This window comes from Halichoerus grypus, chromosome X (assembly GCF_964656455.1).
Source record: "Halichoerus grypus chromosome X, mHalGry1.hap1.1, whole genome shotgun sequence".
NCBI classification, from domain to species: domain Eukaryota; kingdom Metazoa; phylum Chordata; class Mammalia; order Carnivora; family Phocidae; genus Halichoerus; species Halichoerus grypus.
Window position 1 is genome coordinate 101049952 of NC_135727.1, and position 14039 is coordinate 101063990.

At 36.1% G+C, this 14039-nt stretch overlaps 1 protein-coding gene across 1 annotated transcript in view; it reads right to left on the bottom strand.

Annotated features, from left to right (window-relative positions):
• The window catches only part of CFAP47 (cilia and flagella associated protein 47), a 495766-nt gene that overhangs the window by 240220 nt on the left and 241507 nt on the right, over positions 1-14039 (bottom strand). Inside the window, exons 38-39 of the mRNA XM_078064042.1 lie at positions 10938-11088; positions 9147-9235 (exon numbers count right to left, since the gene is read on the bottom strand). Coding sequence (XP_077920168.1) covers positions 9147-9235; positions 10938-11088 — 240 coding nt within the window. The remainder of the gene's footprint in view (positions 1-9146; positions 9236-10937; positions 11089-14039) is intronic.

The following is a 14039-nucleotide window of genomic DNA, read 5'->3' on the forward strand; positions in this document are numbered from 1 at the left end:
GGTAATTTTAATTTAAATTAAGGCACTAAATTCTCATTCAAATCTCATAAAATTATGAGGCAGAAAAAATTTACTATGTTTCTTTATATTTCAATAAATCCAAGGTGAATCTTCAGGGCAATTTATATGGGTCATAATTTGTTCTGGCTAAAAAACAGTCACAAGGATAATACAATTTTACACACAAATAAAAAGACTAAACCAATAAAGTAAATATTAGGTTTTTTGTATACGGTGCATGTACCATTTTGAGATAAAATAGCATTTGAAAAGTCCCTGCTTAATTACATTGAAGATGTCCTCCTTAAAAGAGAAATATTAACTATAAAAATGAAATACAAACTGCCATTAAAATGGAAAAAAATCCTATTTGATTACTGTAGCTTCTAAATTGGCGGTTTTCACACTTCAGTGTGTATTATAAACATCTGCAGTGCTTGGTCAAAATGTATATTTCCAAGCTCTATTTGCATGAATTCTGACTTACTTAAGTCTGGCAAGGGTGCCAGGAGCCTCTGTTTAAAACAAGCTCTCCAGATGCTTTTTAAATAGCTTATATATGGATTAAACTTTGAACAATCTTGGCTTAGACCAGCAAGGCTCTAACATTAATGTACAAAAAAATCCCCTGGAGATGTTAAATGCAGATTCTGACTCAAATGGATTGGGGTGGGCCTGACACTCTGTCCAACAAGCTCCCAGGTGATGCTGATTTTGCTGATTCAAGGACCATACTTTGAGAAGGAAGAGTCTAATCTAAAACAAAAACTATTCTTCAAATAATAAAACCAGGCTACCAGAAAAAGAAAGGCAAGAAATGGCAGAGTTAGAACCATCACACATTCAGTACCCTATAAAAGCAATAAAAACACTGGAAAAGATTGTAAAAATTAACTTTTTCAGAGCTCTGGTTAATTAATGAAAGGCTTGCAACAATTTGAGGAGTGTTTATTAAAAAAAAAAACACACACACACCTTGATGATAAGAACAGCAGAGTTTGTGGCCTTGTAACTTTTATTATGTTGTAATTCCCATCTTTCCACTGCTCTGTAGTAGCCTTGAAAACCAGCAGCCTTGCAACTAAGGTAGTTGTAAAATCTGGCAGACTTAAGCCACATGAGGGCACAGACCGAGACTGGAGCTCATCAAAAAAAGTCCCATCCCTGCGTATTGTTACTTTTTCATCTGTCTCACAGCTCCCTAGAAAAATTCAGTTTGCAAGGTGTTGTCTTTACTGACCTGACTCAAAGGAAAACAGCAATAACCAGGATGTTTGCTGAAAACAATCAGTAGCAATTGTACTGAGGTTCCTACAGCAGTTGGATCAAACAAGAGCTTGCCAAAACATCAAAGGAAGATCTAGGGAACAAGAGGCCTATAAGAGGTGTTGAAATAGCTTGCTAGATCCCCAAACTACGTGAAAGGTCTTCAACCCTGTCTATGAGAGACAATGATGTCCCACCAAATAAAGAATACTAATACAGAGAGAAATCATTCAAAAGAACCAATTATAAATTTTGGACTTAAAAAGCACGATATCTGAAATAAAAAATCACTAGAGGGACTAAACAGCAGGTTTGCAGTGGCAAAAGAAAAAACCAGTGTACCTGACAATGGGCCAGATAAAATGATTCTCTCTAAAGAACAGAAAGAGAAAATAATGACAAAAAATTAACACAGCCTCAGAAACCTGTGAGACACCATTAAGCATACAAACACAAGCCTATTAAAAAAAAAACAAAAACAAAAAAAAACACAAGCCTAATCAGAATCCTGAAAAGATAAGAAAGAAAGAGGCAGAAAGAAAATGCGAAGAAATAAATGATGAAAAATTCCCAAGTTTGGGGAGAAATATTAATTTACACATCCAAGAAGTCTAAAAAAATGTTATTCAGAATAAACCCAAGGCAATCCAAAACTAGAAAATAATAGTCAAACTCTCAGTAAGCCAAGGCACGGTAAGCAGCAAGACAAAATTCACTCAACACCTATGTCGCTCCATAGTAAAATTGAACAGTTGAATTCCCATCTGAAACCCTAGAGGACAGAAGGCAATGGGATGATATAGTCAGTGTGCTGAAAGAAGGCTGTCAATAAAGAACACTGTATACAGCAAAGCTGTCCTTCAAAAATGAAGGAGAAATTAACAAATAAAGAAAAACTGAAAAAGATTCATTGCTAGCAGAACTGCCCTACAAGAAATACTAATGGGAGGGGCACCTGGGTGGCTCAGTCGATAAATGTCAGGGTCCTGGGATCGAGCCCCGCATCGGGCTCCCTGCTCGGAGGGAAGCCTGCTTCTCCCTCTCCCACTCCCCCTGTTTGTGTTCTACTTTCACTATCTCTCTCTCTGTCAAATAAATAAAATCTTTAAAAAAAAAAATACTAATGGGAGTCCTTCAGGCTGAAGTAAAAGGACACTAGAAATTAACTCAAAACCATAAGAAATAAAAAGCACCAGCACAAGTAACTACATATATGTAATCTTCAGGGTAACTAAGAAAATAAGAAAAATAAGGTAGAAGATAGAAGAAGAAATAAAAAATTTATACTAAAAATAAATATACAATGCAAAACCAGGAAGTAATGGAGAAATAAAGGAATGAAGACGTAAGACATAGAAAACAGGTACCCAAATGGTAGATATAAATCCTACTGTATCAAAGATGACGTAAAGTTTAAATGGATTAAACACTCCAATCAAAAGGCAGAGGTTGACAAAAGGAATACAAACAGATTAGAAAAAATATAAACATTAGTTCAAAGACACAAACAGACTGGGAGCAAAAGGTCAAGAAAGACATACCATGCAAACGGTAACAGAGACCTGGAGTGTCTATAGTAATAATGGGCAAAATAGAACTTAAAGCAAACATTGTTCCAGCATGAAAACATGAGAGCTCCATAGACTCACTCCTCCAGGAAAATGAGTAAAAGTTGTAAAAATCAACTATTTTAATTCTCTGGAAATTATCCTAAGGGCATAGAGCAAATGAATAAAAATCTGTTCAGTAATACTAAATTCAGTAAGAAAGGCTGTAATCTGTGGCGTCTGAACCAAGACCCCTTCACTCCCTCTTCCTTCTCCACTCAGTAAGACAGAAACCCTACTCCTCATTGGCACAGCTAAGAATACAAGGCTCTCAACTTACCCAGCTCCCAGTTAGAGAGCTACTTTTCTGGGAGGGGTAGGACATCAACATTTCTCATCCTGCCCCCAGTACATGCTGCTGAAGCTAAGTTTTGGGCAAGTGCAGCTGAGAGGAGCAGGGGGATCCCTCTTCTGTCCAGCAACCACTCACAGGACAGAGGCTCTACATGGGTGTGAAATTGTCCTTGCCTTAGCTTTAAAATGGTTGCTCAGTGCTGGCAGAAGCAAGCCAAGAAGACCTAAAGCTATGGTCCCCTATCTCTTCTCGCACGTAACTCCTAACGTGCGGGTGGTTTGCAGAGAAAAATGCAACGCTATCCCCACCTCCAGTTACAGAGCCATGGTTCCGAGATTTTGCCTGAAGGGAGAAGATAGCTGGGCTTAAAACAGCTCTTAATCTCTTCCCAAAGGAACTGATTTCATTTTCAATAAAGTATGAAGAAGATCAAGCCAAGGGATCAATGAAAAACAGGGCAGATTGTGGTGAAAGGCAATTGGGAGTAGATTGGTAGATCCACTGGAGATACAGATACTGCCAAACTAGGCCTGCTAATTTGGTAGTAAAAACAGGGGAAAGGGACAGCTGGGAGGATCCCTTGTGCGGACAGAATAAATCTTAAACATTGACCTAAGGAACTATCACTTCAAAGGAGCCTACATTTGATTGAATTGGTCTGAGGAGCAATTTATGCCTCCTATAGAACTGGAATCAGCAGAATCCAATATCTGGCTGTGGGTGTGGAAAGAGAGAATCAAAAGTAATCCTACCAAAGCCACTCTCATCCCAGATTGACTGTGGGCATGCCCAAGGCTATGTCCCCTGAGAAGTAACATCAGACGCTTCACACTTTGTGTGTGGAGTCTTTTGTGGGGAGGAGGTAGCTATCACTAAAATAAGCTAGCTAGTCAGTTAAAAAATTAACCAATACCATTAATGATCCTGTGGGAGATGGGACCAGTATTCAGCTGCTACAAAATATATATTCTAAAATGTCTAGTTTTCAGCCTTAAAAATGATGAAACATGAAAAGAACTGGGCCACGGAAACACATGTTAAAGTGACCACTTATTAGATTTAATAGAACACTAATTCCAAATTGCTGTTATCAATGTCTTCAAAAACTAAGGAAAGCATGACTAAAGAAGTAAAGGAAGGTATGATGACATGTAATATCAAATAGAGAATATCAAAAGAAGAGACTGAAATTAAAAAGAGAAGCAAATAAAAATTTTGGAGTTGGAAACTACAAAAACAAATATAAAAATCATCATCACTAGGGGGGCTCAACAGTAGATTTGAACTGGCAGAAAAAAAAGAATTAACAAATTGAAGATTGATAGAAATAATGCGATCTAAAGAACAGACAGAAAATAGAATAAAGAAAAATAAAGTCTCATACATATATGGTGCACAATTAAATGCACCAACACATGTGTAATACAATTGCTGGAAGGAGAAGACAGAGAGAAAATAAAAGAAAAACTGTTTAAAAACTGAAGTGGGGGGCAGCGAAGCTGGATTGAGCCATGGAAGTTATTCCAGAAGATAACGAGAATCCATAGAAACAAATAAACCAGAAATGATAAATAAGTAGGTTAACATAATGAAAATTATAAACGTGTACTTTCTGTTATGGGCTGAATTGTGTCCTCCCTCAAATTTCTTATGTTAAAGCCCTAACCCCTAGTACACTCACAATGTGACTGCCTTTGGAAACAGGGCCTTTAAAAAGGCAACTAGTTTAAAATGTGGCCATTAGAGTGGGCCCTAATACATTCTGACTGGTGTTCTTACAAGAGGAAGTGTGGACACACAGAGACTCCAGGGATGTGCACATACAGAAAAGAGATCATGTGAGGGCACAGCAAGAAGGTGGCCATCTGCAAGCCAAGGAGAGAGGCCTCAGAAGAAACCCAATCTGCCAATATCTTGATCTTGTACTTCTAGCCTCCAGAACTGTGAGAAAATAAGATTCTGTTGTTTAAGCCACCGGTCTGTGGTATTTTGTTATGGGAGCCGTAGCAAACTAATACACTGTCCTTTCTTCTCTCAGCTCTCTTAAGATCATAAAAATTAAACAAAATAAAAAAAATACCCAAAAATGTTAGTAACATTACTGATCATTGTAACACCATTGATACAATATGTCTGACAAAAATACTACAAAAAATGGGGAAATGGAATAGAGCTATATAAGAGTAACATAAAAATGAAAAGGTAACCTACCGAATAGGAGAAAATATTTGCAAATCATATATCTGATAAAGGATTAATATCCAAAATTTATAAAGAACTCATACAACTCAAAAGCAAAAATCAAACAATCCAGTTAAAAAATGGGCAGAGGATATGAATAGACATTTTTCCAAAAAAGACATATAGATGGCCAACATGTATATGAAAACATGTTGAACATCCCTACTCATCAGGGAAATGCATTTCAAAACCACAGTGAGATATCACCTCATAACTGTCAGAATTATAAAAAACACAAAAACCAAAACAAACAAAATATAACAATGTTGGTGAGTACCTAGAGAAAAGGGAACACTGGCATGCTGTTGGTGGGAATGTAAAATGGTGCAGCCACTACGGAAAACAGTAGGGAGTTTCCTCAAAAAATTAAAAGTAGAACTACCATGTGGTCCAGCTCTTCGACTTCTGGGTATTTATCCAACAAAACTGAAATCTGGATCTCAAAAAGATATCTTTACTCTCATGCTCATTGCAGCATTGTTCACAATAGCCAAGATACGGAAACAATCCAAAGAACCCAAATGTCCATCAACAGACAAATGAGTAAAGAAAATGTGGTGTGTGTATATATTACAGTGGAAGACTAGTCAGTTTTAAAAAAGAAGGAAATCCTGCAATATGTGACAACATGTTCGAAACTTGGGGACATTATGCTAAGTGAAATAAGCCAGTCTCAGAAGGACAAATACTGTATGATTCCATTTATATGAGGTATCTAAAATAGTCAAACTCCAAAGGCAGAGAAAGAGAATGGTGGTTGCTAACAACTGGTACTAGGATGAAATGAAGAGTTGTTATATAAAGTTTCAGTTATGCAAGATGAATAAGTCCTAGAGATGTGATATACAACAGAGTTAACAACATGGTACTGTGTGCTTAAACATCTGTTAAGAGTGTTAAGAGGTGGGGCGCCTGGGTGGCTCAGTCAGTTAAGTGGCTACCTTTGGCTCAGGTCATGATCCCAGGGTCCTGGGATCGAGCCCCGCATCGGGCTCCCTGCTCGGCGGGGAGCCTGCTTCTCCCTCTCCCTCTGCCTGCCTCTCTGCCTACTTGTTCTATCTCTCTGTCAAATAAATAAATAAATAACATCTTAAAAAAAAAAAAAAAAAGAGTGTTAAGAGGGTAAGTCTCATGCTAAATATTCTTACCACCAAAAAAAAAAAAAAAGTAACAAAGAAACTTTTGGAAGTGACAGATATGTATATTACCTTAATTGTGGTGATAGTATTATGGTTGCATGCATATGTCCAAACTCATCAAATTGTATATATTAAACATGTGCAGTTTTTTTATATGTCAATTCTACCTCAATAAATAATAGAGAATATCAAGAAAACCAGAAAAAATGTTCTTTGAAAAGATCAATAACACTGACAAATGTTTACCTAGACTGATCAAGAATAAAGGAAAGAAGATCAAAGGATTCTGAGAGAATACTATGAAAACGTCTGTGCCAACAAATTAGATAATGTGGAGGAAATGTACAAATTCCTAGAATGACACAAACTATCAAAACTGATTAAAAGAAGAAATAAATATCTGATTAGGCCTATAACAAATAAAGAGAGAACTAGTAATGAAATAAACTTCCCATAAAGCAAAGCTCAGACCCAGATGGCTTTAGTTGTGAATTCTACTGAAGATTAAAAGAATTAATACCAATACTTCACAAACTCTTCCAAAAAAAAACAGAATAGAAGGGATCAGTTCCCAAATCATTCTTGGAGGCTAGTATTAATGACACAAAAAAACAGATACAGTCATCACTAGAAAAGGGAATTATACCATTAAACCCTACGATTATAAGTGTAAAATCTTTCAACAAAATACTAGGAAATCAAATCTTATAACATATAAAAAAGCATTATATAGCAAGAAATAGTTGCATTCTGCAAAAGAGGAATTTGAGAACCACTAATCTGGTAGACAGAGGCATGTGGGTGAATCCTGTCTCTGTTAAATCTAGGTTGGGTTGCCATTTTTGTTATAAGTAGTGTTAAATTTTGATTAAAAAGTGATCAGATCTGGTCACTGCACTGCATATAATTTTGGGGAAAATATATGGACAATTTTGTTTTAAAGTATGTTTCATATTAGATTGTTAATAATTCTCATTTTTTAAGTGTAACATTAAAAGCTAGTTCACTTATTGTTATGGTATTTATAACATAAAAAAAATCTCCAGAAGAATGAATTGGCAATTAAATTTCCTTTCTTTTCTATTGTATTTTTTTAAATTTTAAAATACATGTCTGTTGTAAAATATTGACTTTACAAATTTTGTAATTGGTTTTAAAATTTTGAGTTTATATGCCCATTGCCTAAGTTTGAGGGCCACATTCATACAAAGGCGGAAGGAGCCTTGTCCTCTACCAAACAAATCATGCACCAACTCCGATTGAATTTTAATTCAATCTGAGATAAACCATAAAGTAACAATAAAATATTATGATTTTTTGAAAGACATAAAACTATAATAGTCTACCAATTCCTGGAACTTTGAGATTTCCTTTCAGCTCTACCACTAGAATATAAGACTAATTGTGTTTGATCTTGATTTCCTCTGAAGAACTGGAGTCAGTCATTTGGTTCATTTAAGGGCATAGTTTAATACTGGATTAATGCTACATATTCTGACTTTTTTTGTTGTTCCTTGCATTCTGATATAACACTTTAATAAAATTACAGTAAATGAAACTCTCCCTTACATGAACATAGGAACCATAAATTCACCAATAACTATTTTAACAAAAAATTTGTTTTATCAATAATAAATGATTATTAATAAGAAACTACCAAAAGCCTAGGAATATAGTGATTTTAAAAACTGGATATTATCAAATACTAAAATAATAAGCATACATACAGCTTCTAGTCTCAACACAAGCATTGTTGTGAGGATCTGATTTCTAAAGCCAATGGAAACAGTGCATAATTGAAGCAATACATGGGTGTCACTGACCGTTTTCTCCGTCAATATATAAGTTTATAAAGATACTTGTCTATTATGACTTTAAATAATACTTAAGCATTTTATTTTCATCTCAAACCTGTGTTGTTATTATTGTTGTTGTTAAATCTCAAGATGCACAAATTCATGGTTAATGTACAGTTTGTTTGTTTTTTAAAGATTTTATTTATTTATTTGACAGAGAGAGACACAGCGAGAGAGGGAACACAAGCAGGGGGAGTGGGAGAGGGAGAAGCAGGCTTCCCGCTGAGCAGGGAGCCCGATGCGGGGCTCGATCCCAGGACCCCGGGATCATGACCTGAGCCGAAGGCAGACGCTTAACGACTGAGCCACCCAGATGCCCCTACATGGTAAATGTACAGTTTTAATTAATCATGATGCCTTAAGTTAAAATGCATGTTCTGCTTGAATCAGGATTTTATTTTCAGAAATTAATAGATGGAATAAAATTAGAAGTAAAAAAGTCTATTTATACATTTTTAAAAAATAAAAGATTAGAATAGCTCAACAAACAGAAAGCTCATAGACAAAATTCATAAATTTGATATGCTCACTCTTAGCTTTAAATAGATCAAATAGCATTTTAAGAAAACTTGATTTATCTTAATTATTTGTTCTGTTTTATCTGATGATGTTCATAAATTTATTGTAATGTAAACACATAAAATTTCTCCTCAAAATGGTTCATGTTGAAAAAAATTATTCACCTTAAGATTGGATATGACTAATTGCAAAGAAATTATATGAAAATGTTATATTAACGTACCTGAAGTCCCCAGCAGTATGGAAGGGATTTTTAACATTCACATTAATTTCTTTCCATTTATAACATGGAGATTTGCAACATAAAACTTCCTAAAGTAAAAAATAATAATAATAATAATAATTCTATATGAAAGTAACAAAAATGAATAACCTGAATTGTAATATACAAACTTAAAGTACCTAAAAAATAGTACACTGAAATATTACAGTGATATTAATTTATGCAATCTCCCTTGTCCCACAAATAGTGTACTGCTAAAATCTGGGTGGGAAGGACAGAAATAGATTTTACCACATTTACTGAATTATTTGTCACAACAGTGTCTCTTAAACTGATTTCCTTAAAATTGGTTTTGTTAATGACTATGATTTCACATTCGAAAATTAATCATACCTATACCTAATATACATGACATAAGGAAGAAACAAGGTGTATGTATGTGCACATGCATAGCTCTGTGAGTGCATGAATATCTGTGTATGAGTGTGGCATGCCTGTGTTTACAATGCGGTGGCCACACTGACATTATTTGTACTGTAATAAAAGCACACATCTAAAATTAAAACTTCGAATTACCCGAAGGACTTGCATGGAAGATAAGATTCTAGGAATTCTACATTTTTAGACTGATCATGTTATTATCTTATTTCATTTCTCCATTATTATCCAGCCCACTCCCTGGATTACTAAAACCATGAGTAGCCAGATGGAGAAGTAAACAGACTGCATGAACTTCAGGTGTCAGGTTTTCTGCCCCAGAACCATGTAAATGACAAACTAAAATCATCCATGTCTAGAGACACATATGGCAAAGCAATGTTTTATTTTGGAGAATTCCTGTGAGAGGGTTGGGAAGTGTAAGAATTTATTATTCAAGAGGAAATCTGAAGATCACGACACACATCTCAGTGATAATCAAATGCCCGCTTCCTGTTCTGGGTGTCTGTACCTTGTAAATCAGTCTGTCCATGTGAGCAACTTAATGCTCTCCTCACACAACTGGCCATTACTGGAGTCAATCTCTTTTTTTTCTACTCATGCCACTGCACACCCCAAATTCTTTATAATCCATGTGGAAATCTGGCGACATAACAAGTTTACTTCTTCTTTACCATACATCCATGGTATAAAATAATATTTAGACAAAATAACAGCTATAAAAAGTCAATGATAGCAATATCACAACTATTTTATAGAGATTTAAAAATCCTTCTCCCCCATCCTTTGAGATATAAACTGAATTCTGTCTCTCACGTTATCGCCTCTCAATAAATGCCAGTCTTAGCATTATCTTTAGAGTGGATTTGATCCAGGGGGCACTCAAGATAAATTGATGAATGTTCCTATCAGAGAAGAGAAACATTTTCTTTGCTGCATAAACCACCAACCCTCAATTCAAACAAAAACATAGACAGAAGCCCAGGGACTGCTTTACCTTAAATCACAAGTCTCCACAGCAGAAGGGAATGTAAGTTGCTATGTGTATAGCGAATGACTCCATTATGAAAAGAACAAACATAATCCTAAAAATCTGACCTTAAAGGAAGACTCAATACAAGCAAATCCTCTTATAAAATTGAAGAATTATTTCCACAGAAAGAGTATCACAGCAAGAATATCAGAGACACAGAAGCCAAGAATTGTGCAAATGTAATTATGTGCACGTGTGTCTGTACACAGGCTCTCAAAGAACAGGAGCTGTATAGAGAGAAAACTTGGAGGAACAGCTGTGCTTGGGACACTCCATGGCCTGAGAAGAGAAGACACACGAAAGAGGTAAAATTTACTTACAATGGCTTTAAAATTGAGGACTTCAGCCTTAAGAGCAAAAGTCATTGTAGTCCCTCCTATTGCATGCCTAGGTTTTGAAATTAATAGCAGTGAAGCTTCAGCAGGATGAAGGAAGCGACTGGTGAATTTCAGAGTGATAGTAATTTGGTTTCTATTTAGTAAAAGATAAAAGAAGAAATATTTTATTAAAAAGGCACAACAAGTAGGTCTTCAGGGTAGATCACGTGCCCAGGGCCTATACTCTGCAATATACTCACTTCTACAATAAAAGTGAAGACCGCTGCAGATCCCAGCAAGCCTACAATCCAGTTACTGTCATCAGTTGAAACATCTTGATCCAATCTGTAAAACCTACAGTTCCCTTCAAATGTACATATAATTTACCAAGTAATGGATTTCCAGTTAGCCGCAGGAAATCACGTGGGTATTTTTGTGTGAAATTCATAGGACACTCTGTGCTACTGTTTAGATGAACATCATATCATATCACTGTTTTTTTTTTTTTGGTCACGTAGAGAAAAAAATGAGAATGACTAAGAATTCAAAAAATACTTAACGCCATGGTTGAAAATAAAATTTAAATCTGGAATCAAAATAATGGTATATAAGTAGCAGGATTTTTGAGAGAAACACATAAATAAAAGAAGGAAAACACAAAGCCACATCCATCTCTCTTAAACTTCAACTTTCTAGTCTAAAACACAGTAAAACGATAAGGAGTCTATGGACTTGGAGGAGATTGAACTTACCCGTTTGTAGGGGAATGACTACACCATGGCATCCCGGCATGCCAACGCATAGGCCACATATACAAGGCTTAACTGCAGTGGATAAAGTCTTGGCAGAAAGCCTTTGATCCTCTCGTAACAGAAGAGCATAGAGGCACATGAAGAGCTGTTACAAGAACCTTTCTCACCTGCCTCCCTACCTCGCCTGAGAGGGTATCATCAGTTTCTCATTGCCTCCTACATTTTTTTTTTTTTAAGATTTTATTTATTTATTTAACAGAGAGAGAGAGAGAGACAGCGAGAGAGGGAACACAAGCAGTGGGAGTGGGAGAGGGAGAAGCAGGCTTCCCGGTGAGCAGGGAGCCCGATGCGGGGCTCGATCCCAGGACCCTAGGATCATGACCTGAGCCGAAGGCAGCCACTTAACCGACTGAGCCACCCAGGCGCCCCTGCCTCCTACATTCTGAAGCAGTAGGAGGGTTACTACCTAGCCCCCTTCAGGGGAGAGTTACAGGCTATGAAACTGCTTAGTTGCAGCATGAAATTGGCTGTCAACAACAGGTGTCCTACCAGGCATGATGCATTCATCAACAAAAGCCCTTTTGTTGTGGTATTAACCTGCACAAGGGACATGGGGATCTGGCCCTTTTGATAACTTCTGTTTTCACTGTTTATTAAGTAATGAAGTCCTCGAATTAAAAAAAAAAAAAATGGGCTCAGTGTTTCTTAACTGGCTAAATCTTTCAGACTTGCCTTGCCTTGACACAGCTGTGGGTGAAAAGTCTTGGGGAAATTTTACCTTTGCTTTTGCTCTGGCTTTTAGCATAGTTATCACAGTTAGTCCTTTGTGCAAACTATCACCTACTGCCTTCTCCTAGGATGCCCATATGTGGAAATGGAGATTGGAATAGATTCTCTCAGTGTCCAACTTTGAATTAACTTCCCCCAAATCCTTGTGGAATTAATGATGAATGGGTAAGTCTATGGAGCAGCAAAAAGTAAAGTGAATTAAGGACTTTCAAAATCAATAGAAATACTCTCAAAACTGCTTTTTAGGGAAAATTACAACTCACACGTAGCAGGAGTGGGGATGGTTTTTACTCAGATATGCCATCACTAATCTCCTCAATTTGTGCAAAGGGATATTTTGTTGGTCATTATAAAAGCTCATGACTTTAATTAAGAACAAAGAATATTTGACCTTGAGATCTTTTTCAGGGTATATAGGCTCAAACCCTGTGTTAGGATACCTGTGAGTGACTTAGGATTTTTCTAGATATTCTAAAATTCATCATTAGATCAAGTCATTCATTCATTCATTCATTCAATTTTGAGAGAATTTATAATGTCCCAGGCGCTGTTTTAGATTTTGGGATATAGTAATTAGAAAGAAACCCACAGTATTCCTGATCTCCTGGATCTTACATTCTATAGGGCATGCCAGACGTTAATTTTGTCATCACAAAATAAATGTGAAAATTACGAATTATGTATGTGCTAGGAAGTGGTATAAGAGCATGTAACAGGGAGTGTGGTATAGTCTGAAGGGTCAGAGGAAGGGATGTGCTAGATGGGATATGAAGGACGAGAACGAGTTAGCCAGAATGAGCAGGGGAGGAAAGAAGTATACAAGGTCTCTGGTAGGAGGAATTAAGTGTTTGAAGAACTTACCAGAGGCCAGTGGTACTGAAGTTTAGAGAGCAAGAGTGTTAGTGATACAGATATATCCAAGAGCCAGCTATGAAAGGCCACATGTTGAGATAATCATCCTATATCTTAATGGTAATGGGAAGCTATGGGAATATTTTAAGCAGAGGAGTGATGTAAGCAAATTTACATTTAAAAAATTGTTACCATTCTAAGATAGAGGATGGATTGCAGAGAAATCTTTTAGTAGTCTATTTAAACTACACTTAGTTTAAAGATGATGGTACATTAAACTTAATGTGGACTAGGTGATAAGAAGAAAGATGTCAAATTTAAGATATATTTGGTAAAATCAATAGGACTTGCTTGGAGATTGGCTCTCCATGGAAGTTGATTTTAAAAAGGTGTATCAGAATGACCACAATCTAAATAACATGCACTTAATAAATGAATTTATGGACCTATACTTAAATCCTATGAAACATATTTTAAATAAAATATCCTTTTTATGAGATCAATGGCTGGTTTAAGGACCATGAAGATTTGAAATTTTGTAGTCATATTGAGGCATGTAAATGACAGGGATCCCTTCCTGAATGTATTAAAAAGTTCAGAATCAAATGGGTGGTCCACTTAGGTAAGTGTCTTAGGTCTCTAAAAATGTGTATAATTATAGGCATCATCTTAATTTTCTTCCTTTTATTTTATTTTCTTTTTGTTTCAATTG